The following is a 25385-nucleotide window of genomic DNA, read 5'->3' on the forward strand; positions in this document are numbered from 1 at the left end:
TGTGTTCAGGAGAGGAAACCGTCTGTTTTTCGACCCTGAACTCAACCCAGTAGCATAAAACATTTCTCAGTCATAAAACCACATCAATGCAGTTTGATTGAATATAAAAAAATAATGTGATTGTATCTTAGCTTCCTCTCTTGGGGCTTTGTAAACACTGTATCCAACAGGTAAAGCTTGAATATTTTAGGTTTTTTGCTCTCTTCCTGACAGTAGTCAGTGATGTTTTTCATATGAGAAGATTCTTGAAAATAACCGCTATTAAATGTGATTTGATGTTTTGGTTGTCGTGGTATGTCTAGCTTTCTCAGGCAGGTTTCATATTAGCACAGACAGACTACCAGCTGGTTTGGTCACAGACCACCACACCACCACATGCTTGCTGCCTTGTTTGTTGATGGAATTTTGTTCTTCGATGTTGTTCGTTCTTGAGGGATGTGCATCCGTGTAAGCTTTGCATTCTGTTTGGTTTGGAGCCTTGGCTTTACAGGTGTGTGTAGCAGTATGTGTGTATGCGTGTTTGTGTGTATAGAGAGATGTACTGAAGTTTATGCGTTGCACTCCTCCAGGACTCCAGCAAGAGCCCGCGGCCCATGAAGAAGTTCCTGCCAGGCAACAGGAAGAAAGAGCGGAAGCCCTCTGATGATGAGGTTCAAATAAGAAAAAGTAGGACTTTTATCTTACTATAATATTTAATGTATGGGCTTATTTCTTTATTATTATCATTTTCCGTTGTTTGTATAATTTTGTTTAATTCATTTTGTTTTAACACAAATGCAAAAAGATTTTAATTCTTAAAAACAATTAAAAATGTTTGTTTTTATATTGTAGAAAGTGACATTTCCTGTCTTTGTAGTGATTAAAAGCAGGTCTAGGTGCTATATAAATACTGTGAAAGTTTCAGACACCAGCAGGGCTGATGCAGAAACATGGTGGACAGTCCCTGCTCAGGCCTGTGAGAGCTGACCAATCAGAGCAGACTGGGCATTTAGGGTGGGCGGGCCATACAGAGACACAAACAGGGCGTTCAGATACAGGGTAAATAGAGGTGCTGCGGCAATGAACAGTATGAGATGGACTTGTTTCAGTTTGTTGAAAGTTGCCTATGATATAGAACTAGAACTGAGGACCTTCATCAACAGTGGAAACGGCCGTAAACATTATGCATTGGGGTGCACAAGTGTACCAAGTGTACCAAATCTCATCCAGTCTTATCTTCTTGTGTTGAGCCGGTCGGTGTGTTATCGGATGTATCAATAGTCCACACCTGAGGCCTCTGCAGCCCATTCTTAACATGAATGATACTGAAGAGTGTTCACATTGCAAGACCCCCTCTGATGTAGTTTAATGTTCATCGCATCAGTTCAGTGTGTGGGATTCTCATTATCTGAATATATTTGTTCTTCATGATTGTATCCTGCTCTTTTAAACGAACTCATTCATGTGTGACACCCTGACACCGTCTCCTGAATGACACTTTGCAGTGTAATGATACTGATAATCTCTGGTTTGGGCAGGCACGGCCGCTCTGGAGGAGGACGCTCAGATACTGAGGGTGATTGAGGCGTACTGCACGGGGGCCAGCCTGCATCAGACCACCGCAGGTGTGCGTTTGTGTAAGGACCATTGACACACATTTCTTCTTTAATGCCTTCTCAGATTGTACATGTTCAGCAGCTGATACAGCCATAAATCAAGCTGTCCCATTGAGTTTGTGCTTCTGTGTGTGTGTGTTTGTGTGTGTTAACAGCGGTGCGGAAAGAGTGTGTCCCTCAGGTTCTTCTGCCAGAGGAAGAGAAGATCATTGTGGAGGAGATGAAGAGCAACGGGCAGACGGTCATTGAGGAAAAGTGAGCATATTATTACTTCAGTAAATAGGCTTTCATTTACTTTACACTGACAAACCAAGCTTTGTCTTTATTTGTATTTGGATCCTGATTTTCTCTGTAATTAGATTCAGAAATGTGATATTGATCCTATAAAAGCTGTTGAGGAATGAATCTTGTTTTGTCCTCGGGTCAGAAGTTGACATAACCTTGATATACAGATGTTAGCAAATGATGTTTTAAATGGAAAAAAAGGAAATGAAATATTGATATTGTCCAGCAAAACTTACTGTATTGTCTTTGTGTTTTCTCTCAGGAGTCTGGTTGATGCTGTGTATGCTTTAAAGGATGAGGTTCATGAACTAAAAAAGGTAAATGTGCTTCAATGATTCACTCACACAGTAAATGTAGAGTCAGTATGCGTCAGTTACATAGTTTTGTGGCCTACTTCTGTATAGCGCCACTGTGCTTGATGACATTTTGAGGTGTTAAAAGCGCGGTTGAGTGTACACTCATATCATATCGATACAGGAGAATAAATCAAATGTCACGATAACATATCAGGGTTCTTTTTCTTTTTGTGTCCTTTTAAAGAATGTTTTATTATCAGTTTTTCCGTCAAACACACACTCCTTTTGTCATCATGCATTTTTCAGCAGATAAAAGAGATGTGTGGCAGAGTAAATGATTTCCTGCACTTTCTCCCTTCTGACCTAAAATATGTATATAGATATCTAAAAAAATAATAATGTGTATATATTATGATGTATAGAAAAAGATGTTCTACAACATTTACATGCAAAAAATGAAAACTAGCCAACTTAACCAATACTTAATTAATGAGATCCCCAACACCACTATTTTTTATCTTAAATAAAGATCCATTGTTTTCTATATTTCTTCATAAACACTTTCCCGTAGTATGTGTCATTTTTTCCAGTCCTATACAATGTGCCATATTCATATTTTTTGACATTCAATAGATGAGATTTGATTTGAGATATTATTAATTTACGCTTTTTTTCCATTCCGAAAGTAATAGTTGTTTCTGATGTACTGTATAAAATCCAGTGGGTACAAGTGCAATAGAAATACCTCTCAGGGAACTTTAACAAATAATATTTTTTGCGATCATGTCGATAACTGCCTTCCAAAACTCTTATCTCTATTAGCACGCCCGCACAACTAATGAGTGACAGTTCACTGAGTAATGACAAATAATAGGCACACTATCAATTTTATACAGTTTCACAGAGTCTGCATCATCCGGTTGTGCTGAAGTAGCTGTAACATACGATTAAGATTAAGATTGTCTTAACTTTTCCCACAGCGGGGAAATTAACATGTTACATCAGCTCGAGGTGCAACAGTACAAGTAGAATCAGAAAAATCTGCATAGAAAAATTAAATAGAAAATAAATAGAAAAGCACAAGATATTTACAAAAGCAAAACAAGTGGGTGGAAAGTGACTGTACATAGTATTAGTTGGTGTCTCAGCCATAACGGCAGCCTCCCTCCGATCTTAAATCTTCAATGATTGCATGAATTAAATGTTACTATGTGAGCTGCCATTTAAGCAGTTTGGATAGAACCAAATGCAAGTTGCCAGTTGTGGATTTATGATTTATAACCTCCGTATCACTGCAGTTTTTTGCTGTTTTCTTCCCATAAATGTGTCTTTTTCATGATTTATTTTGCGCAGAATAACTAAAGCTCAATATAAGAATAACTTTTACTTGCCCATTAGTGTATTATCTCTATGATTAAAGTCAGATGAGCGCAGTTTGAAGGAAATATTGTGTTTTATGTATATTCTTATATTTCTTTTCTTCATAGCTTAAATGTCTTTATCATGTTAAGCACAACAGGTTGGCTGTTTGATAGTCATTTTTTAATATGACATAAAAAAAAAGTTTTTTTCTAATTTAACAAGATACTGATTGTATTTTTTGAAGAGAAATGTAAAAACTATTATCAAAATAAAAACTATAAATGAAAGCACAACAACTGTATTAGCAAGAATTAAGAAAAAACTATACATGAAATAAGACACATTAAGTGCTCTAATTTCTTTTCAATTTTTCTTTTCATTTCAACAGCCACTTCAATATTGTTAATGTCTGGAAATGTTTTACAGGAGAATAAGTGGATGAAGCAGTTCCTGGAGGAGGAGCAGAAGTCTCGCAAAGAGCTGGAGAGAGTCGTCCGGAAACTGGCCAAGCAGAAGAACGACTGTTCTTGGGACGACGGCGGCCACTGAGCACATCCATACAATCATCCTCACCCTCCCTGTGTGTCTGTGTGAATGGCTATATTTTTGTAAGCGTGCTTGTGGAGGGACAGGAGGGGTCAGGTGTGTGTGTTTTTGTGTGTGTGTGCGTGCATATGTTTTTGTTTTTTGGGGGGGGGTTTGCGTCTCCATATTTCAATCACGCAGAGCAGAGTGGGACTTGCCTCTGAGCTTCTTCGCTTCAGGTGCTGGAGCACGACGTGACGTTTTGATGAAATCTGTCTTCCTGATCCAGCCTCACTAGATGAGACCACAAATATGCAGCTCAGCTAACACAAGACTGGGATGTCTGTTAAAACATACTGCCTCTTGGCGACTGGCACTGTGAACACTCCCCAGCACATGGAACTATGTTGGACAAGGGCAGAACGAGTTCTCTGCTGCTTCCTCCGCTTTAGTCGGAAATAGACGAGGAGTACGAAGCCATCGAGTCCGATAGGTGTTCTCCTGCATGCACTTCTGTTACCAAGGGAACTGATTTTCTTCCCCTTCACATCATGACTTCTCTTTCTGTCACTGTCATATTTTATTTGTCGCGAGGAGGGGGAGTGGATTCGTTGAGCTTTCGTGAGCATTTTTGTAACGTTCTAGACATTCGCATCACAAGTTTCCAGGCTGTTTTTCGAGGCGTTTTAAGCAATTCAAACAAGTTAGCTCTTCGTGTTCAACTCGGTTCCAACTGCAGCCTTTCACTGTTTATTTAAAAACTGCATGAATGTACAGTGTTTCTACAGTATGACTTCTGCATCAGAAATGTGATAATCAAGATATTCAGATATATAGTCCAAAGCTATCAGGGATGCAGCTGCGTAATAGAGTAGAAAAGGCTTAACTATCTATCATTTATTATACAGGCAAACGCAAATAATGACAAAGATGTCGCTCCTACTCTTCTTACTAAAATATATTCAAGTATCATTTTAACATATTAATTACATAGCCTTGCTTTATTTTGGATTTTTTTTTTTAATACTCTTTATTTATTGTTCACCAAAACATTTAATTGTGTGTTAGCCTTATAGATATAGTTCTGCTGCCTTTACATCCGTCTGGAGTCTTACTCTACTACACTGATGTAGAAAGGCAGAAAAATATCCTTGTTTTGGCCAAGGGAAAAAATGGACATCTCTTCATCACAAAATAGGATAAATGATTTCAATAATGAGTCCGGCCGAGAATTCAGAGGTGTTTGTCTGCAGCCTGTTTGGCCTCCCAGCAGGTTTCTGCAGAGCAGATGGAGACGGACTGAGGAAATGAACAGAGAGATTTATTTGTGGGTGTAGAGTAGAGCTCAACTGTTTAAGTGCCTCCTGAAGGGGTCGATAAACCTAAGGGGTTTAAGACCAGACTGGGACTAAATGCATGATTTATATTGAAAGTGTCACAGGTGGTTTGTTGTAATATTTCAATAAGAATGACTCGAGCTTAAAGGATATATTTAGGGTCTGAAAAATAAAACAGGGCTTTGCGTGCAGCCTCTTTTCAAGGACCCACAGCGGTACATTTCCTCATGAGGTGTAGTGTGTGCACTGTCAAAACTGTAATCTTCTCCTGCTGCACTGCTGTGCAGCAGAGGATGCTATTGAAATGCAATAAGTGACTGCTTTACTGACTGACCTCTGGGTTAGACCCAGCATGGTGGGCCAGATTTGGAGAAATTGCAATAATAATGAGTGAATTAACCCGAGTTTATTAACCAAAAAAAGGGCCAACACGTGGTTCAGCCACCACAAAGTTAGGCTATTAGTTGTTTCCATATGCCTTTTATTTAATCAAGTCTCTTGGTATTGATGATTGTTGAAAGGTCACTGACCAGGTCCCAACTTCCATCACAAATGACTCAAACTGTAATATTACTGTAAAACTGTACAATCCCTGTTTGCAAAGTGCTGTTTTCGTGTGCACCTCTCACAGGGAGGTCAGAGCACTGTGCAGGATACAAGGCAGCACAGGTACATCTACAAGGGCACTTCAGCAAAAAAATAAATAAAAGTGCTTGCTCAGGTGCTGGAGCTGCTATTTAAAGGGACAATTCACCCCAAATTAAAAAGAGAAAAAAAAGTATTTTTTCTCTAACCTGTAATGCGATTTATCCATCTAGATTGTTTTGGTATGAGTTGCAGAGTTTTGGAGATATTGACCATATAGATGTTTTCCTACTCTTGAATATAATGGAACTAGAAGCACCAGAAAAATTCAATTTGTAAAACCTGGTCAATAGTTTTAAACTAATCTGCTGGGGGGGGCTTTGGAGATCATTTTGTCCTGGGCATGAGCAAGACTGTCGGTGGCCCTGCTTACAACGCTGTATGTAAACATTAATGCCGTGCCCCTCGGCTGAGCTGTACCATGAGCAGATGCACGCTTCCCTCTGCACGATGATACTGAAAGAAAATTGTTCCTTCATGAAACCGCTCACCACAAGGCCTGTGGATTATCTTGAGTAATTGGGTCATGATATCTGGAAAGAGACGTTGCTGTTGAGTTCTTTTTAAATGCATTGTACAGTGACAATTTTGTCATTGTCAGCAGGGTCGCCAATAGTCTTGCTCGTGCCCAGGACGAGATGATCTCCAAAGGCGCTCCCAGCAGATTACTTTAATGGCTAGAGATTATTTTATGACCCAGGACAACGTCTGGGTGTTCCCCGCTCTTGGCGGCCCATGTTGCGAGCTCCACAAGCCGAGTGCAATCTAGTTTCATTACATTCAAGAAAAAGCAGACGACATTCTCATGGTCGACATCTCCAAAACTCGACAACTTGCAGTAAAACAATGTAGATGGATAAATGGCTCTACAGGTAAGGGGACAAATATTCCTTTTTGATTTGGGGATGAACTGTCCCTTTAATTGCTGTTCCTAATAGGACGGTTACAGAGACTGTGCTTCCTGTACAGATGTGTGACTCTGTCTCATCACATGTTCACTGTTGAGATTAACATTGTTGCTGTTCCTGTACTTTAAATGGTTCTCATTAAGTACCACATACTCTCAATTCTCTCAATAGCTTCAGTGAGCACTTACTGGTGGGTTTGATCTCGTTTGTCTCGTCTCCAGACCATTGTGTGTATTGTTTTTTGAAAGGTTGTTCTATGCAATTACTGTTGTTGCAAGTATTGTAATGCTTTGTTTTTTCTAGACACTCTGTACTTTGTGTTTGGTATGGTCATTCTTTTATTAAAAATTTAATATAAGCCGTGTATTTGACATCAATTACCATGAGAAATGGAAAACTGCACAGCGCGACCTGCACGTTCCCTCATTCATACTGGAAAATCCACCAAGGCAGGCTTTTCCACGCTGCCTTCAGCACATGTACGGCTCAGGAATTTGTAGGTTGCTCAGATTCGGTAGCAAGAAAACCCTTCACAGGATGGAAGAATGACTAGAATAGATGACATCCTGTGAGAGTCTGCCTCTGCATCGGTACACACCTCCATAGAGATTCACACTTTCCATGCTTTGCAGCTCCACCACGACAGTGACATGTGAAACGCACTGCCACTGTAAAGTTTTGTGATGTCTCAGGTGCAAACGTTTAAATGTGCACAGCGCTGCGTTTTGCTTTTGGTGGGTTGGTGGGTAGAAGCTTTCGTATTACTCACCAAGTTCTTTTTCAACCTTCATATTAGTCACCAGAGGTGTTAAAGATGCTCGGACCTGTGGGTTTACAGTTTATCCAGTCACTAAGTATAAAAAAACAGGTCAACGGTTATTTTGACAGGACAGTTGCAGTGTTTTTTCATGCTGACTATGATTCCTGAATACTGGACATTACATTCATAATGCCTTCCTGCCGTTGCTCTAAATTCAATCTTATACAGAATGAAAATCAGCCGGCACTCCTGAGTCTTGCTCCTGTTGTGCAATCCATCATAGTGAATGATTAATTTGTGTCAAAGTGTTACAGTCATGGTGAGAATTAATTCAGTCTGCGTTAAAACTGTCTCGCAATGACAATAAAGAGCAGAAATGAAAGCTTTTTCCTATGATGGATTACACAACTCAAGTAAGTTTCAAGAGTTTGATAAATGATTCATGGACCATGTGGAAATGAAATGGAAATCAGTGGCTGCCTGGAAAAGAAGAAAGACCAAAGTGGAAAGTCTGCAGTTTGATCTGAAAAATCTCCAACAATAAAAGGTGTTTTTGTTTTGTAATTAAGAAGTTAATTTAGGAATTTTCCTTCGAATAACTGCCTCTAAAAATAGATGATCTCTCTTCTAACGCTGAAAATAAAAACGCTCCCTGATGCAAATGTTTCTTTACGTACACCATCAAACTTTTCACCGTGGCGGAGTCTAAATGTCCTTCTCCGGCAGTTAATCTACATTTTTAGCGGTCTTGTTTATTGTGGCTTAGCTTTCATGAGAAAATGCATCATTGCTATGTGGTTTCCTGCGTCCTAGAAATGAAACCGTCTCGTTACGTACAGTGCAGAACGCAGCAGGTTTTTCGATTGACAGAACATAAAAAAAGTTTTATGTTTATACTACATGGTCGCGCATCGAAGATCATTTCGGGACGTCAGTGTTAAAGCTGTACTATGCAACATTTTTTACAGGCCTATAAACAAAGACAGACAGGAGCTTTAGATGTACTTATAAGCCACGTGTTTACATTAAAGCAAAACCATCTTGTAATTTGAGTTAAGGTGGCGTGAGTGCATAACAAAAAATTGTTACCATAAAGGTTACATAGTGCAGCTTTAATACTGGTGGTAAATCTTTTTTTTTTTTTTTTCCATTTAAGATATTCTACATTTTCATGCATGTGTAGCTGAGTAACCCAACACATATGTGATCCTTTAGATAGTTTTAGTCAAATGTGTGTATGTCCTTTACTTCTAACCAACTCATGAAACCTTCCACATGCAAGACAAACTGAAGAGAAGAGAAAAAATGTTTAAGATTAAATATCAAAATTTCATTTCACAGCCATTTACATCAATAAATACAGAACAAATGTTCACAATTCTGACACAGAAATACAACTTAATTATATCTGATTTAATAAATTATAGTTTAGGAAAGTGGTATTTGTCTCTGAAATCCACTGAAATTAGTTTGATTATTGATCCAGTCTATTAAACAGTGTTCTCAGTAGCTTCCATCCACTTCAAGAGCTCTTGCTCTTGAGTTTAGGTCCGTGCACGTGCTCACATTGGAGTCCTACAGTTTGTACATCCCAAAGGTTGTAGATCCGTCTTCGTAGTTCACCAGTGAGGGGTCTTGTACCCAGACACTGAGCTGGTTTCCTTTCTCCAGACTGATCACCTCTCCCTGCGAGGCCGTGCACATGCGAGGGATCGTCCCAGACCCGCTGTGGCTGTCCAGGTTGCAGAAGGCCTGCATCACATTCTTCTCCTCTCCTGTCACGCTCTCCTTCAGCTTGATCCTGCTGGCCAGGGGGCGCTGAGGGTCCCCCTTGGAGAAGGCCACCCTGGAGTAGACATAGTAGTCACCAGGCTGCTCGATAGTCAGCCAGCTCTTGTGGTAGTAGTTGATGCCCCTGAGGGTTGAGTGTTCAGTGTCCCACTGAAGATAATTCGCTGGAGAGACAGAGGGACATGTTTAAACCACATAATCTATTCATATAGATTTTTGGCTACTCGTCATTGCATTTTTGAAAATCAAAAATATGACAATTTTATAGTTTCTTACATTTCACTGATGTGTGAACTGATGTGTCAACTGCCATGCGTGCCAAGATTTTATAAGAAGCTTCCTGCTTTTCTGATGCACGATAACTCACTGGAGAAGAGAAGAAACATCTGGTCAGACATTGTTGAGACTGAATTTTTCAAACATACTTAATGTATAAGATTAATTTCTGGTAGAAACAAAGGAAATGAATTTACTTTGTCCTTCAGCTGTGCGAGGTCCTCCCTGTAGGAATGAAAAAAGAAGAACATCAGAGAACAGGCAGATGTTGAATGTAGATTTTCTTATGATACTGATTTAAGTATAAAGCAACACATCGTTCTGTCTCTGCCCACATAATGCTCGTCTTGCAACAAGACGGCATTGTGCTGCGAATATCACACCTGACGTGTTAGTTCAAGTGCATTTCCTGTACACTATAGTTTCACTGACCTGTTATATTTATGCACAGAGCAAAGTATGTGAACCAAACAGATCTTTTTCAATACTCTAATTTTAATAAAAAAGAAGTGAAGTATACTTTGGCTTCATGTTTTAGAATGAAACTGAATAAATCTGGCATTAAATTGAAAGATCTGTTTAAAAGTTTTATCATTTTAAAAACTCAATTTTTAAGTCTACTCGTACTTTATTTTTTAAATAACAATTTTCTTTAAGCCATCCCTTTTACACAGTAGATGCAAAGTAAAATATTTTAACTTGTAATGGCTTGGAAGATTTCTGTATAATTACTGCAATAATAGATTCAGCAGCACCAATTATAAGTACATCTAATTGGCACTTAGTAAAAAAAATCTTTACCATTGCGTCTCTCTGGTACAGATAGATGAATCCACCGACGTACAGGAATAAATGCAGCAATGCCACACCGACCAAGAACCTGATGAGATACTTGCTGTGGCCTCCTGATGGAAGTGAAGCTGGGAAGAGGACCGGGTCGGACCTGTTGAGGCGCGGAGGCACCGGCGGTGCAGCCAGGCTGGTCTGGTAAGTGTTGATCATGGTGGAGAGGAGAAGTGGTGAAACCTAGAGAGGCCTAGCGCCCGTGACATCCCATGCACTTCTGAACTGCTGCTCTCTCAAGCAGCTGAGTTTTTCTCTTGCTACTTCCTGGAAGCTTTGAACTTTTTTACATGCAGTACTGTGACCTTTATATGTTCAGGCGTGTATGTGTGTGTATTGTCGAAACATTTTTTTTTTTTGCATATCCTCCTTCCTCTGTGTGAGATATGTGCTTTTTAGAAATGTCACCGATGCCATGAGGTCAGTGTGTGTGTTTTTTGCCAGTGATAAACAAATTCCTGTGAGGGTTTAGTTTATCATGTAGTATGACAAAAGTACCATAATAGTATTTTAAGTAGTACCCATTAGACCATCCCAAATGCCCTTTGTATCAAGTTTTCAATGGTATTTCCACACAGTTTGGATGTGGGCAAATACCACCGCACAAATGCAAATATGATTTAGAGAAATAATTCAGTTCCTGCACATTTCCCTCATCGAAATCAGTGTCATGGGTCAGAGACACCTAAAGACAAGCTGGCTGTATGACTATGAAGTGTTGTTAAAAGCACCCAAAAGTCATAAGTAAAGTCAAAGTAAAGATATTTTGTTATTTTGGAAACAGTGGAAGTCATGCATACAAATAATACTTGAGTAAAAGTCTTAAAATATCCGATATTTAGAGTACTTACTGTATCAAAAGTTAAAGTTAAATGATTCATATATTTACATGCAGCGTTGTATAAAGTACGAAAAACACATACTTGAGTAAAGGTCAAGATATGGTGTGTAAGTATAGTATAATATATATATATAGTATAAGTATTACTACTTATATTATCTGAGATTTCATGAACTTTAGTATCAAAATGTACAAGTAAGAGTAAATTATACATATATTGACATGTATGTATAGTGTATTATGTACCGTATGCTATGGGTCTACTGATTATCAGATCTGATAATCATCATTTTTCTGATGATCAGAATCAGTTTTTTTCTGATCATTTTTTCAGTTTTTATTCAACAATTAATAAATTAATTAAAAAATTCACTGCTACGCTGGAGTAAAAAGTTACAGTCCATCACTGATGACCAAACTGTCACCAAAAGTGTTTTGATTGTTGCTGTAATCTCACTGAATTCAATTCTACTTGTTCACTAAGACACACGAGGGGGTCTCCTTGAACCACAGTATATGTAATTCTGCTTGGTTGTGGTGACACAATGCCTGGAATGAGACCCACTAATGCTTCATGCTGAACCCACACAGCCCGATGAGGCTACTGTGAAACGTTTTTCATGTGGCATATTCCTATAGTAGGTCACAGTGCATTGCACGAGACCGTAATGCAACTTAGCAGATGCAACCATGTTGTTGTCACGCAACAGTTTCGGCTGCACAAGGTTGCTAAATCGTTTGTTAGTTCAACCCTTCAACAGGTCAGTTCAGCGCTTTTCTCCGAAAGGGTATTACACTTGTGATCTTTACTGCCGCTTCCTTGACAACCAACGCAATACGGGAAATACTTACAGGATGAGCAGAAAACCCACCCAGTGTTACCGTTACAGCTGAGACAGCGGGCTGGTTTTGTTTTTACCTTATGAGTCTCTGTTTGTGTGTGTCATCATAGCAAAGTGTCATCCTGGAGACACCTATCACAGTCGGAGCAACCACAGAAGCATTCTAAGTGCTGTATCATAGTCAGCTGGACCTGTTTCAGTTTCTTGAAGATGTCTCACCTCTCATCCAAGAGGCTCCTTCGGTTCTAACTAACTGGAGGGGAACTCTGTGTGCGTTTACAGCCATTCACACCTGGGCTCACCTAGCCCTAGCAACCCACATGAAGGCCGGTTGGGTCAACGACCCACAACCGGCCCCGACGACTTCGAAGCTCGGCGCTCACACGTGCCCTTAACGACTCTGTGCGGACACAGAGTCTAAAAGCCTGCGCTCCCCTCCACCATGACAGCGTTACATGAAACACGTCCGGTTGCCTACGAAACGATACAGCGCTTGGAATTACCATGACCCGATGACTGAGAACCTCCGTCGACATACCGCAGAAGCAGTTTTGGGAGTTTTGCCAGGTGTCTGTTTAGTCACCTTGATAGCGTCACAACTGTGAAACATACAGTCATGAAACTCTTGGCCAGTGTTTCTCAAACTCTTTTTGCCATTTACCAACTTGGAAAAAGTTAGACTCTCCAAGTACCACCAATATGACGCTGAAAGACATACATTGACATAGGCCTACTCTGTTCAGCTTACTGTTCGTTAGCAGGTGTTGTGGACGCTTCGATTGCGCTCAACTTCAGTTTCAACAGAGTTTCTCAAAAATATTCTCCTCCTGCTCCACACTTCTCTTCCCGATAGTTCCTGTTTGGAGCCACGTTTGCAGGGTTTTTGTTCGTTTTCATACACTTATCTTGCCATCGCAGTTTGAGTTTAGCTTGTAACTAATTGTGGATGATGTCTGTACACATGACATACATGAACATGGCTACATATAGCAAAACATATTTTCATTACAAATACTGCAGTATTTAGATTGGTATTATGTTTTTAAATGAACATATTTCATTTTCATACTAGAATTCCCGCCTCTGCGCACCAGTCAAGTTGCTCTTCCTGAACTATGGCGTTGAATAACGGGTAGAACATTTTTTGCAGAGCATTCTGACCTCATACTCAAGTTGACCTTTGACCTTTTGGATATAAAATGTCAAACCCTCATCATTTATCCTATTTGACGTTTGACATTTCTCGCTCACGACAACGGGATGGCTGGACGATCCTCTGCGGACCACTAGAGGGAGCTTGCGCAGTGCAGAGTGTTATTAGAGTATAAAATAGAATAAATGTATGCATTTGTATTTAAGCCAAAAAAGATTCTTTATTTCTCAAAATAAAATACAAAAAATCCTCCACAAAAGAAAATGAATGCTGCCAAATAACACATGCAGTCCAGCAAAGCAATGTTAATTATTTCATGTACTTATGTACACAACAAGAGACAATTTTCTTTTCCAGTGATCCACTTTCTTAGTCTGGAATTATTTTCTTTCCAGTGTTGATGACTTGTGATCTGGTGGGGAAATAAAGTATGAACAATCTTCAAGAGAGAGAAAAAAAAAAATCCCACTCTGTCTCACACATTTTCAATTTTTATTTTCACACATTTTCACAGATGGAAACACAATTTCAGCAACTTAGAAACATTATCATGGCAAAACTTTGTTCCCCCCCACCAGATTGCAAGTCATAAACACAGGGAAGAAAATAATTTAGATTAGATTTATGAAATAAATTACCAAAAATTAAAAAATCTCACTTACCCCTCAAGGCTTCCATATCTAACTGATGGGTGTGTTGCACCCTGCATGTTAATTTTCTATAAACTACCAAATACATTCATTGTTTTGCATGCTCAGAGTCTTTAACTTGGTCAAACCTGCACGCATTCACTCAGAACATGTACACTGATACTCGCATGTGTAGAAGGTCAGCGCATGAACCACGCGGCACTGAGTTTACATTCAAATGTTAAAGAGTTGGCGGTGGGTGACATTCATCTCCATATCTAAAATCAAGAGCAGGGTGTTGAGAGAAAAAGGGAAATTTTGTGTCTGTCAGTTGCAGATTCTGGACAGTAATTCAGAAACATTTTAACAGTCTGTCAGATGAAAAATCGATGACAAGCTTTCATGGAGTGTAGTGGACGACGAGGGTGTGGCGGTCGTTGTGCCGGCTGCCGAGGGCGGCGCTTCTGGGGCTGCTGAGGATCTGAGGTTGTGAAAAGCTGAGGGAGGCTTGTCTGTGGACGGGGAAGAAACCAGACAACTGTGTCCTCCTTATTGGCTGCTCCTCTCCGTGAACAGATTGTGGTTCCCCGCTGCACTTCACAAAGGCCACAAAGCATCTATAAAACTGTGGAAAAGTAGAAGAGACCATGGTCATTTTCCCATAAGCATGACTCTGGTGATTTCCAGCTTTAAAGAAACAAAATGCAAGATTTGTAGACGTCTATGTAGGTTACATTTAATAATTGTTTCAACAGCATTAGACAGCTCAGACAGGAGTATGCCACCTCTTGGCTGAATGAAAGTGTGGCCATCAGTGAAAGTGACAAATCATGTTTTCTTAATGTCATAGCATATCGACCTGGGGAGAAAGACACACATGGGAGAAGTTATCTTTATCTCCTGGTTTTCTGAGTCCTTTACGCAAAGCACTCAGCCACGACAACGTGCTCTAGGTGTGGCTCTGAGATGTTTTCATCACCCTAACCAAGTGTTTTTGGTGTCTAAACCTAACCACTTTGAGGGTTTATCATTAGTAGCTGTGTCCTGTAGCTATCGTGTGTCTGCAGATAGACCTATTTGTCGAGTTGGGCATCACAGCTGTTGCCATCTTGGTTTTATGGAGCCGGAAGTGACCAGAGGGTGGAGCTGGGGAGGATATCCTGATTGCATCAGAATGAGAACAGTTGGTAGCAACTTGTCAATCACAAGGAAGCCTGAAAACTTACCTGGCTTCATTGTCTGTTTTACTCTAAACTGGACCGTATTTTACTAAATTAACTTCATGCTGTGTTGAAGGAGACTTGAAACTAGCAACTGAGACCATAAACTCACAAGGAAACTGTTTACTGAGGTTATAAATCAAGTGAGAAGTAGGGTCATGTTGTCATAAGCTTACATACAACAGGACGTCTTTTTTTTTAAACCCGTTGAGTCGCCCCCTGCTGGCCGTTAGAAAGAGTGCAGGTTTAAGCTGCACTTCTGCCTCAGCTTCACTTTTTCAGAGCAGAAAACTGCATGTAGCACCTGTGAAGTGGTCCTGAGCAGACACTGAGAGTGACAATAAAATAACAGACTGTAATTTACTCCCTACTTTATATTTAGACACAGCTGAGCAGACATTTGAACCAACAGGTCTTCGTAACAATTCAGTCTAGTAATCCTGCACTCCGTTCTCACCTGGTTGTTGAGGAAAATGTAGATGACGGGGTTGACGACGGTGCTGAACTTGGCCAGGATGGAGGGCACCACACTAGCCATGGGCGTGACCAGTCCCGACCTGCCGAAGGTGGCCACCAGCGCCATGATGCCGTAGGGCATCCAGCAGAGCATGTAGCAGGACACCATGGACGATACCATCACCAAAATGTGCTGCTCTCTGCGCTGAGCTGCCAGCAGATTGATCTTACCCACCTGGAGACGTGAAAGAGGAGCAGAGGAACAGGTACCGAGGTTAAGGGATTTTAGATTTTGGGATATTTTGCCTCTGTTAGATTTCTTTATTTCACTTTTGTTCAGATTTATTTTATGGACACTCATGGAAATTAGTTCATATTTCATATTTAAGGCGTCATTTGCATATTTAAGTAATAAAAAATGTTGGAAGGAAGTTTTCTCAAAATGATTCTTGTCTCATACTCTCAGCCAGAAATCTCCACTTCAGTAACACTTACATACACCAAACTTTCCAGTTTCACTCCTACTTTCTATATTTCGAAGGTTTTTACCGAGGGGTTTGTTCATAAATCATTCATAGCCTGATTATATAACATCCTATTTCTGGAAACATGGCCAAAATAGATTATTTATGGCCGTTCACAGTAGTTTTCTGGTTTATAGAGCGATGAAAGAGATACCCAAAATTCCCTTGATTAAAACTTTTGACTCTACACTGTAAAATTTAAAAGCTTTAGACTTTAAAACCTCAGAATTACCAAGTAAACAAGATCATTAAATTTAAGTTGAACGAGCTTAAAAGTTTTAACAACTCAAAATTATTAGTCGACGAATACTAGTATGTCGACGAAATGAAACAAGAATTTTAAAACCTGGTGTTCAGATTTCTGAACTGGAAATGTACGCAAATGAGCGCACATTTAATTAGATGATGCTTTTTGTATATTTAAACACACAATTTCAGTAAACTTTATGAAAAACAACTTAATGTAACACTGTAAAATCTGACACAGTGACTTTACTTTAAAACATTGAGGAAACCTCAGAATTACAAAGTAAATTAGACCAATAATTTAAAGTTTTTCAAACCTTTTAGCTGGTACAACTTAAATGTAATAGTCTGCTTTACTCAGTATTTCTCAGGTAATTTGTATAATTAAAGAAAAGGCATTCACCTGTATCATTTCCAACACAGAGTCCCTGAGGCTGTCAGGTAGGTGGAGCCAGGTTGGAGAGGCAGACAAGGTATTTTTTTTAACACCTCACCCGCAGGCAATTCTGTGTTTTATTTGTTTTTCCTGTGCCATGTTTTGTTGGATCCATCACCAGAAATGTTCTGTGATTGATTGAACCCACTCTGTAACCCACTAAAAAACTGGATATGTTTTTCTTTAGTGCCATCAAGTGGTAGAATCATAAAAGACACGCTCATGAATCACACCTGGGAGCGTCACGAAGAAGAGATGGGCTGAAGGTATATGTGACCGCCACACATGCTCTGACGTGCTTCATTACCTCCTTCCTGCTGTTTTCTCCTCGGCTACTGAACTGCTGTGGCTGTGGGGCTAAATTTAGCTCAGATAAGCCGAGAGCCGTATCTGGTCCGTGGTGACCGTCACCTCCTCGGTATTGATTTCAAAACCCTTTGGTCTTGTGTAATCACATCACAGCGTTTAATAATAAATGAGGGTGTCTGCGCCTCGAGCTGAGAAAACCCCAGTTTCTGTCAAACTGCTGTACACCTCTCACACGCCCAATTACACTTCACCTTGTATGATAATTGGTCATAACCTCTGTGGACTCAATCAGCAGTGAAAAAGATCTCACAAGCATCACATCTAGATCACAGTAATTCTGTCTTATCTGACCAGAGAGACTAAAATATTCACGTCAGAATATATACAGTATATAAATGTTCTTTAGTCTTTTCCCCTGTAATGTATCTCTTGTTTTCTTGTTGTCAACTGATTGTTTTGGTTGTTCTGCTCATATTGTGTGCTTCCTCTTTCATTTATGGCCTGAATTTATTAAAAAAAAAACAGAGAAATCCATAATCTTAATGCGTTTCATTTGGTCACTTGCTGCTACAACTTCCAGGCAAACATCCAAAGATGCATCAGAGAGGGTGGAAGTTGGCAAACGTGACTAAACGTAAGGTGAATAAAACTCTAAAGGAGACCTATCACGCTTTTTTTGTTTTTTTCCTTTCCTTCAGTGTTTTATTTAGGTTCTTGTGCGCTTAATAGATCTTGAAAGTTAAAAAGGCCAAAGTCCATATGTGCAAAAGCTCTCCTCTCCCACAGAAAACACTGCTCCTGAAACGCCTCATCAGTAACCTCGCCTTTACTTTTGTGACTTCTTGACATCACACCATGTCACCATGTCATACATCGGCATAATTTATGCCGAGTGGCTATTTTGGCACATGTAAAAAGAGGGAGGGGAGGTTCACTTCATAAGCCTGTGGCTTCTTGACCTTTTCCTGACACATCTCTTGTTCTCTCTGAGCTCGTAGATGAAGCTCTTCAGATGGCCACCTGAATGGAATTTAGATATGATGCTGTCATGCGAGGAGAGAAAAAAAGGCTTGAGACATGCTGATGCTGTTGATATAAATGTCATCGCACCTTCTGAAGTGCCACTTTAAGCCCCCTTCAGAAGGATCCACAGACCGATTGCTCACTTTCTAAGAAAAGCCTAAATCAGGGCTCTCAGTCGGAGGGCGACTGGTGCGCGGCTGATCCCCCATTCGCCGGTACAGTAATCAGGTCTGCAAAGCCCCTCTAGGCTCTGACTCCCTCGGGTGCACAGAGTCTAAAAAAAAACAAGAAATGGAAGTGCTTACATAATAGCAGGTATCCAATAGTAACGGGTTGCTGCCACGATCTAAAAATACCTTCTGGGTGATTCATTGATAGGAGTAGTAGCTACAAAGTGCATGAAGGGACCCAACGTCACTTGGGAGCCCTTAATTATCAATTATTTGTTCAACTAGCAAGTTTATGTAAGCTGCACCAAGGAGGGGATGAGTCACTGGAGCTGCTCCCCTGAAGACATTGCCCCTCATTCCCTCTCCTGCCGGATAAATTGATTGTGCGATTGTAAACACAGAGCTATGGCTCCGAGGATTATCTGGCTTGAAGCTCCTTGAAATTACCTTGAAAAAACACAAGCAATTGTTAGCAGGTGTCTGACAGCCATCACTCAATCTCTGGGCCACCATCTTTACGTCCTAAGAGCACCTTGACAGCTCAATAGCGACGGCAGAGCTATTAAGGTGTCATAGATGAGCACACGGACATGGTGAAGGGCAAAATGACAGCTCTCTACATGCAATCTAGGCCACTTTGAGTATTATACTGAATCGTCGCACATGTGTGTATCATTTACTGACCAGGTAATTTAAAAACAATTATGATGCCGGAAAAGCTCTTCTGTACTTAAGGTATCTTTGATAAATAGCAGCTACTTTGCTCAGATGAGGGCTTGAATATTGTTTCTGTCTTTTCTACTTTATCAACGGTGATATGTTGTAGTTTCTTTCTTGTGACAAATGTACTTATTAAGTTGCGTGAACAACTGATGACTGAAACAAACGCCTCTGTGAAGTTGAGAGTAAAGTGTCTCAGCACCCTTCAGGATGGTTTTACTGTAAAATATTAGTCAAGCATGACAGAGGTAATTGTTAAACACATTTCATAATTATGGCACAAATGTGGCATCTGCTCATTAATGACACACACATCTAAATTTAGATTAAAGTCACTCTGACTCTGAGCTGCCATCTGCTGTTAAGTGACTTGTGTTCCCATCACCACGTACACATGAATCATAAATAATGCACTTATATATGAATACACAAATGCAAAAACCCACAGAAACAAGTGGCCCTTGAATTAAATTTGAATTTTATGTGCGGTGGGTCTTTATGGGCTGTGCCCCCTATAAAACACTCAAACAAAGAATCAATTGAAACGCTATTTTAAAGGTGTAATATGTAAAATATGACCAGTGTTTGAAGGTAGCTCCAAAAACAGGGGGCAGCATATCACCAGAGATACTGACAACAGGACCTATATACATGCATCAGTGTATGGACTGGAGAGATGTCAGAGCAAAGGGGTGTGGGCTGTAAACAACAGCTGTAAACAGGAGCCCTGAGCGGTTAGGGGTTTGGTTCCCAGGTCAAAGTGGGCCACAGGACCCAGCTCAACTGGATCTTGCCCCTGAGAGAACTGAACACAGCCTCCAAGACCGACTGAGGTCAGTTTGAAGACCGGGGATACAGTACAGAGGTGATTTACAGCGGCTCTGACCAGGACTATGACATCAACGGTGGTTGAAAACTGCATGTGGAGCCACAATATTTCCTCATTTTACTTTACTTTGAGGATTTATTCCGACCAAACCAGAAGAGACTGTGGAGAGACATACCAAGACTGTTTTGGTGCGTTTTATTTAGTTTATGTGTGTATTTTTAAGTGTTTTACGTTAACAAGGCAATAAAGCGCGTCTTATTTCGGAGTGAGAAACTTGAATTCAGACAGTGTACTGTTGTATTTTTTCTGTTTTCTAAGGAAAATAGAAGTAAGAGTATTTCCTTTCTTGACATTTTGTGAGTTTATTTTATTTATTACCCTAAAAACTGGCATATATCCTCCAGCTAAACCTACAGGTGCTATCAAACTAAAGCTTCTTGGAATTTTTAAACTAAAATTCTGGCCATATCTTACAAATTGCTCCTTTAATACATTTTTATTGTAAAATATCAGCAAATGTGTATTTATTAGTTCTCAAAAACCTTAACTTAAATGTTTTTGTCTTGTTTTGTCAGTGAATATGTGAATCAAAATAGTTTTCAATGCTTGAAAGTATATATAAATTATCAGGAACTCACCCTCCTGATTGCAACCAGGATACGTCCGTAAGAGTAGAACATGAGCAGGAGGGGCAGCAGCAGACAGAAGATGAAGAGACACAACACATATGAGACGCTGGTGGCTGAACGGTGGTGCCACTGGACGGAGCATGTGGTGCCGGGTCCCTCGGGCCCGTAGCTGCTCCAACCCAAGATGGGCGGCAAGGTCCAGAAGAGAGAGTAGAGCCAGGTGCCTCCGACGCAGAACCAGGCCTTCCTGAAGTCTGAGATGTCGACCTTGGAGGAATGCAGCACAGTGGTGTAGCGCTCATAGGAGAGGACAGACAGGGACACCAGGGACACAATCCCTTGAAGAGGGAAGACAGATAATGATTAGAAATGATCAATTCTTACAGTAATTATTCCTGGAGTTACAGGCGACATGGCTGCTCAGCCTGTGATCGCAGCCGTGTTTGTGGCGACCAAAACAGGTATTTTAAGCCAGAACACGATCATTTCCTAACCCTGACCAAATGTTCTTTGTGCCTGAACCTCAAAACCACTGATAAGTTAAAATGTAATGTTTCTTTATGTTGCTACTTTACGTTTGTTTAGGTTAAATTTTCTATTTCTTTCTCGTTACACAGTGTGCTTATGGTCTGCTATAGGTTGTGGCACAAAAAAAAAATGGTCAAAGAAAGAAAGATTTTCATTTTCCTCATTTTTAAGTCAGGATCACAGTACTTGATCCTCCCTAAAGTCTGCAGTATGTGTGAGCATAATACGACATTATATAAGCATGTGCTTCCCTTTATTCTGTGAGTCCTACCAGAGTCGTGATAGCCAGGGACTAAATGTACCGTACACATCAGGGGAGTAATTACAGTGTACATATTACTGACTGACCTCAGCTCTGTGACTGACTGCAGCTCAGCGTAATGTGTGTGGGAAACCGTTTCTTTCATCTTTTATTGAGACGGACAACTTAAATGCCAAGAGACCTTCAAGGAAAAAAACATAATGTTCAAGTGCTGCCATTTTTTTTTTCCTTTTTCAGCCTGCATGGCTCTGTGGCTGGAAATGTCATCCGTCAAACCTCTTCGGTCCAGACTGAAACATGAAGTACATGAGGTTTACATTTGTGGGTTTTGATAGATAAGTATAAACAACGTCTGGGTTGTTTGCAATATTTCTAGGCTTCTATGTAATCTCAGTACCTCAGAAACGCTGGGCCTGGGCAACATAATCAAATATCATGATATTTTTTACCAAATGCCTCGATATTGATATCGCGATAATATCGTTATTATTTGTTTGTTACAACCATCCTGTGTTACAACTGTAACTGGTCTGATGAATAGTCACAATAACATGAATGGTACATTATTTTGTCATTTTGAGTATTTGACTGATTCATTATGTAAATTTTAGACATGTTATAACTGTCCATGTATGCTAGGACGGTTGTAACACAGGCGTTACAGTATCAATACGGCAATATATCGTGATACCTCCTTTTGAGATACGATTATCGATACGCTGGTGGCAAATATGGACAGAGGCACTAAGCTAAGACTTTTCACCACAATACAATGAATACTTTGCCTTTTTAGGGGTATTTTGTGTTCTTCAGTTGGACAGATATCGTGACATATTATCAGCTGATTCTTTCAAAGCGTATTGATTATTGCACGATTGCTGTATCGTGATACTATCGCTAACGTGGGCAACATAATGTGAGTTACTCTGTAATTCCCACCCCGGGAGGGACTGTGTTAAACATACTTCATAAAACCACTTAAATACATTGTTACAGTAGCTGACTCATTGAAGTTTATAATATAACAAATTGGCTCCACTAGTGTAGACGGTTTTTGAGTTATTGGGAAAACTGCAAGTGTTACACCTGTCCCTCTACCGGTCTCCCCTATTATCAGATTTTGATCAATAATCATCAGTAATGTGGATATAATGACCAAGAGCGTAAAGGACAGTATTAAAACAAGTACACTGTAACAGATTTCCCTGTTAAATTGCAGTAAAATAGTACAGCTAGGTGCCAGCATGCCAATTTTCTTACTGTAATCTCCATACAACAGTTTATTACTGTAAAAAACATTAAAGTACTGTATAATGTGATCCTTACAGTATAAAAATGCTAGAAGCTTATGATTTAAAAATAGTTAAAGTAGTGTGTTCCTCAGATACATCCACATTTACAGTATCATACTGTATTTACAAAGACCATTACATAACTGTGCATATTTTCCTGTATTTTAACAGCAATGAGTTACACTGAAGAACATTTTTGATAAGTTTCGACAATTACATAATTTTACTGTAATGCAACCTAAAACCAGGAAAAGACAACACCGATATAACGAGGATATCTACAATCTGAGACGATATATCGCTCATATCACGTTAACGATAAATACACTACTCACACTTAGGGATACTGGGATAGTGTGACATATCTAACTTTTTATTTTGTGAATATTTTTAGATCAACAAAAACAATGCCACACATTTAATTTGACTTTTATTGCACACATCCAAGCACATGCATGTATCCAATATCCCCTATGGAGGTCAAACTATCAGTTTCTCCAATTTGAATCTATGGATGAGTCCCTGACAAACATTCCCATCAGAGTAACTTTCTGAATTCTCCATAAAACCTCCCACATTCAACACAAGCGGGTGCAAAACAACAACACACCAAACTAAAACTTCCAGATTCGTTGTTCATCACATGCCACTCACCGAAGAGGGAATTGGCGAACCCGTACCACTTGCACCCCTGCTCCCCAATCAGCCACCTCCCGTGCAGACTGGCTGCGAAGCTGAAGGGTGTCCCGAAGACGCAGACGAGGATGTCGCTCAGGCTGATGTTCAGCAGGATGAGGTTGATGGGAGTCCACAGGGAGCGAAACTTTGCGAAGATGAGCAGAACGAGGAAGTTGCTGAGGATTCCCGCCACCAAAATGAAGCCGAGGCATACTGCCACCACCGTGTGGCCGGTCCGGCTCAGCCCGCCGGGGCTCTGGAGCGCCGGGGAGTCCGGCAGGGTGGATGCGTCGGTGCTGAGGCTGGAGGTGGAGGAGGAGAGAGCGCTGTCTGTGGTGCTGAAATTGCAGCCGCGTGTGTGGAGGACCATAGCAGTGAGAGGAGAGCAGAAGGCTGGAGAGGAGGTGGACACGGGCGCACAGGCTGAAGCGCAGAGCCCCAGTGCAGCTGCAGCAGCTCCACACGCTGTGAGGGCCGATATGAGCCACTTATTACAGTGTGAGGAGAGGTGACGGTGCCCTGTGCCCTTCTTTATACCTCTTTAATGTGTGTAAATACCTCCACCCACATCTCTGTACCACGCACAAACACTCACTGAGTGTCTGTCTTTTCTTTTCCCCTTTCTCAGACACCCTCCAGTTATTATAATGAGTCTTTATTGATCACAATGGTCTGTGTAAATACAGTAAATCCCCCCAAAGTCACTGCTTTCCAGCTGTGAATTAAATCTGCATGAGTTACATCGACCTGCTCTGGATTTTATAGGATTTTTCCACTGCATGCAGATATAGGTCAGATTGTCCAAACTGAGGTTGTGATGTTTTCGGTCACACTGGAGAGAGTAACTGAGGGTGTTCCGCTCCAGAAACACAAACTTTGCCTGCATGGTTTTTGCTAAGCTGTGCGTTTCACATTCATCACCGCTTTCTGTGCCAGACTGCTGCGTACAGCTGCTTCAGCTGAGCACAAAGTAAGTCCCCAGACAAAGAAAGTTTCACACCTGTTCAGCAGTTTATTTTGTGCACAGCATAAACCAACATCCACAATAACAGAAAGGAACCACTCCACTGTTTTTTTCTGTGTTTTGTATGTTGATCTTATTTAAATTGCGCTCACCATTTTCAACATGGACGACCATTAGTTGTTATTCATGCGTGCATTGTGTGAACTTATAGACTTGAAGTATATAACTCGTCAAAGTTCAGTTATTGTTGCATGTGACGGAAGTGAAGACATCTGCACTTTCTAACCTCAAAAACACATCTACAACCACAAAAACAGACACAACAATGGATTACTTCACTCAAGCAAACTTCAGGTCAGTGTTAAATGTGAGATTTTCATGGTACGACCATCACAATTTCACAGTATACGGTATTACACAATTATTATACTTATTATTATCAGTAGGCGTAGGAGTGAAAACAGAAAAAAAAGCAAGTTGACTTTTATTTTGAAGTAGACTCATCACAGGAAATGCAAAGTGTTAGCACTGCTATCGTTCATCAAAAATGCGCCTACAAGAGCTAAACAGCGGTCATTTTCAGCATTTGTAGGCAGCAGATCCATTTTAAACATGTTAACAGATGCTTTTATCGTAATCTCGCAGAACGTTATGTCCTAAGAGATATGAAACTTGATTAAAAGTATTTTTTTTATGATACTAATACAGTAGAATTCAATACGTACTGTAGATATCCAAATTACACGATTAGCATCAATTTTCATACCACGGTAAACCCTCAAAAAAACAGTGTAACACTGAAACCCTTATTCTGACAAAACTAAAATGTTCTGTGAACAAATAGTTGATGTAAAGTGTAAATATGTAAGATGTACTAGAAAGGTCTTGATTATTCAGTGTGTAGGATGTAGTGGCATCTACCGGTGAGTTTGCAGAAGGTAACCGACTGAATACCCCTTGTGTTTTTAAAGAATTTTATTGCCTTCCAAAAAGTATTTACGTTAAAAATCT

At 40.2% G+C, this 25385-nt stretch overlaps 3 protein-coding genes across 7 annotated transcripts in view; 1 reads left to right on the forward strand and 2 right to left on the reverse strand.

Annotated features, from left to right (window-relative positions):
• The window catches only part of arhgef6 (Rac/Cdc42 guanine nucleotide exchange factor (GEF) 6), a 29704-nt gene extending 22393 nt beyond the window's left edge, over positions 1-7311 (forward strand). For 3 of the 5 annotated variants that reach the window (XM_084352859.1, XM_084352861.1, XM_084352863.1), the window contains 5 exons: positions 570-666; positions 1518-1616; positions 1751-1850; positions 2143-2197; positions 3965-7311. In XM_084352859.1, the coding sequence (XP_084208985.1) occupies positions 570-666; positions 1518-1616; positions 1751-1850; positions 2143-2197; positions 3965-4087 (474 nt within the window). In that variant the 3' untranslated portion in view covers positions 4088-7311. The remainder of the gene's footprint in view (positions 1-569; positions 667-1517; positions 1617-1750; positions 1851-2142; positions 2198-3964) is intronic. The other 2 variants (XM_084352860.1, XM_084352862.1) reach the window with 1 other exon arrangement.
• Positions 7312-9062: 1751 nt separating this feature from the next.
• On the reverse strand, positions 9063-10795 carry cd40lg (CD40 ligand). Its single transcript, XM_084352865.1, has 4 exons — positions 10582-10795; positions 9978-10005; positions 9781-9870; positions 9063-9668 (listed from the first exon to the last, which is right to left on the reverse strand). Exons 1-4 carry the CDS (start codon positions 10780-10782, stop codon positions 9289-9291), a joined length of 699 nt encoding a protein of 232 aa, XP_084208991.1. The 5' UTR covers positions 10783-10795; the 3' UTR covers positions 9063-9288.
• A 2996-nt stretch (positions 10796-13791) lies between these two features.
• tmtops3a (teleost multiple tissue opsin 3a) lies at positions 13792-23815 on the reverse strand. The gene is made up of 4 exons (XM_084352864.1): positions 23387-23815; positions 20660-20988; positions 15766-15999; positions 13792-14713 (listed from the first exon to the last, which is right to left on the reverse strand). Exons 1-4 carry the CDS (start codon positions 23778-23780, stop codon positions 14489-14491), a joined length of 1182 nt encoding a protein of 393 aa, XP_084208990.1. The 5' UTR covers positions 23781-23815; the 3' UTR covers positions 13792-14488.
• Between the last annotated feature and the right edge of the window lie 1570 nt (positions 23816-25385).

Source organism: Pagrus pagrus (genome assembly GCF_965226575.1).
Source record: "Pagrus pagrus genome assembly, chromosome: 5".
NCBI lineage: Eukaryota > Metazoa > Chordata > Actinopteri > Spariformes > Sparidae > Pagrus > Pagrus pagrus.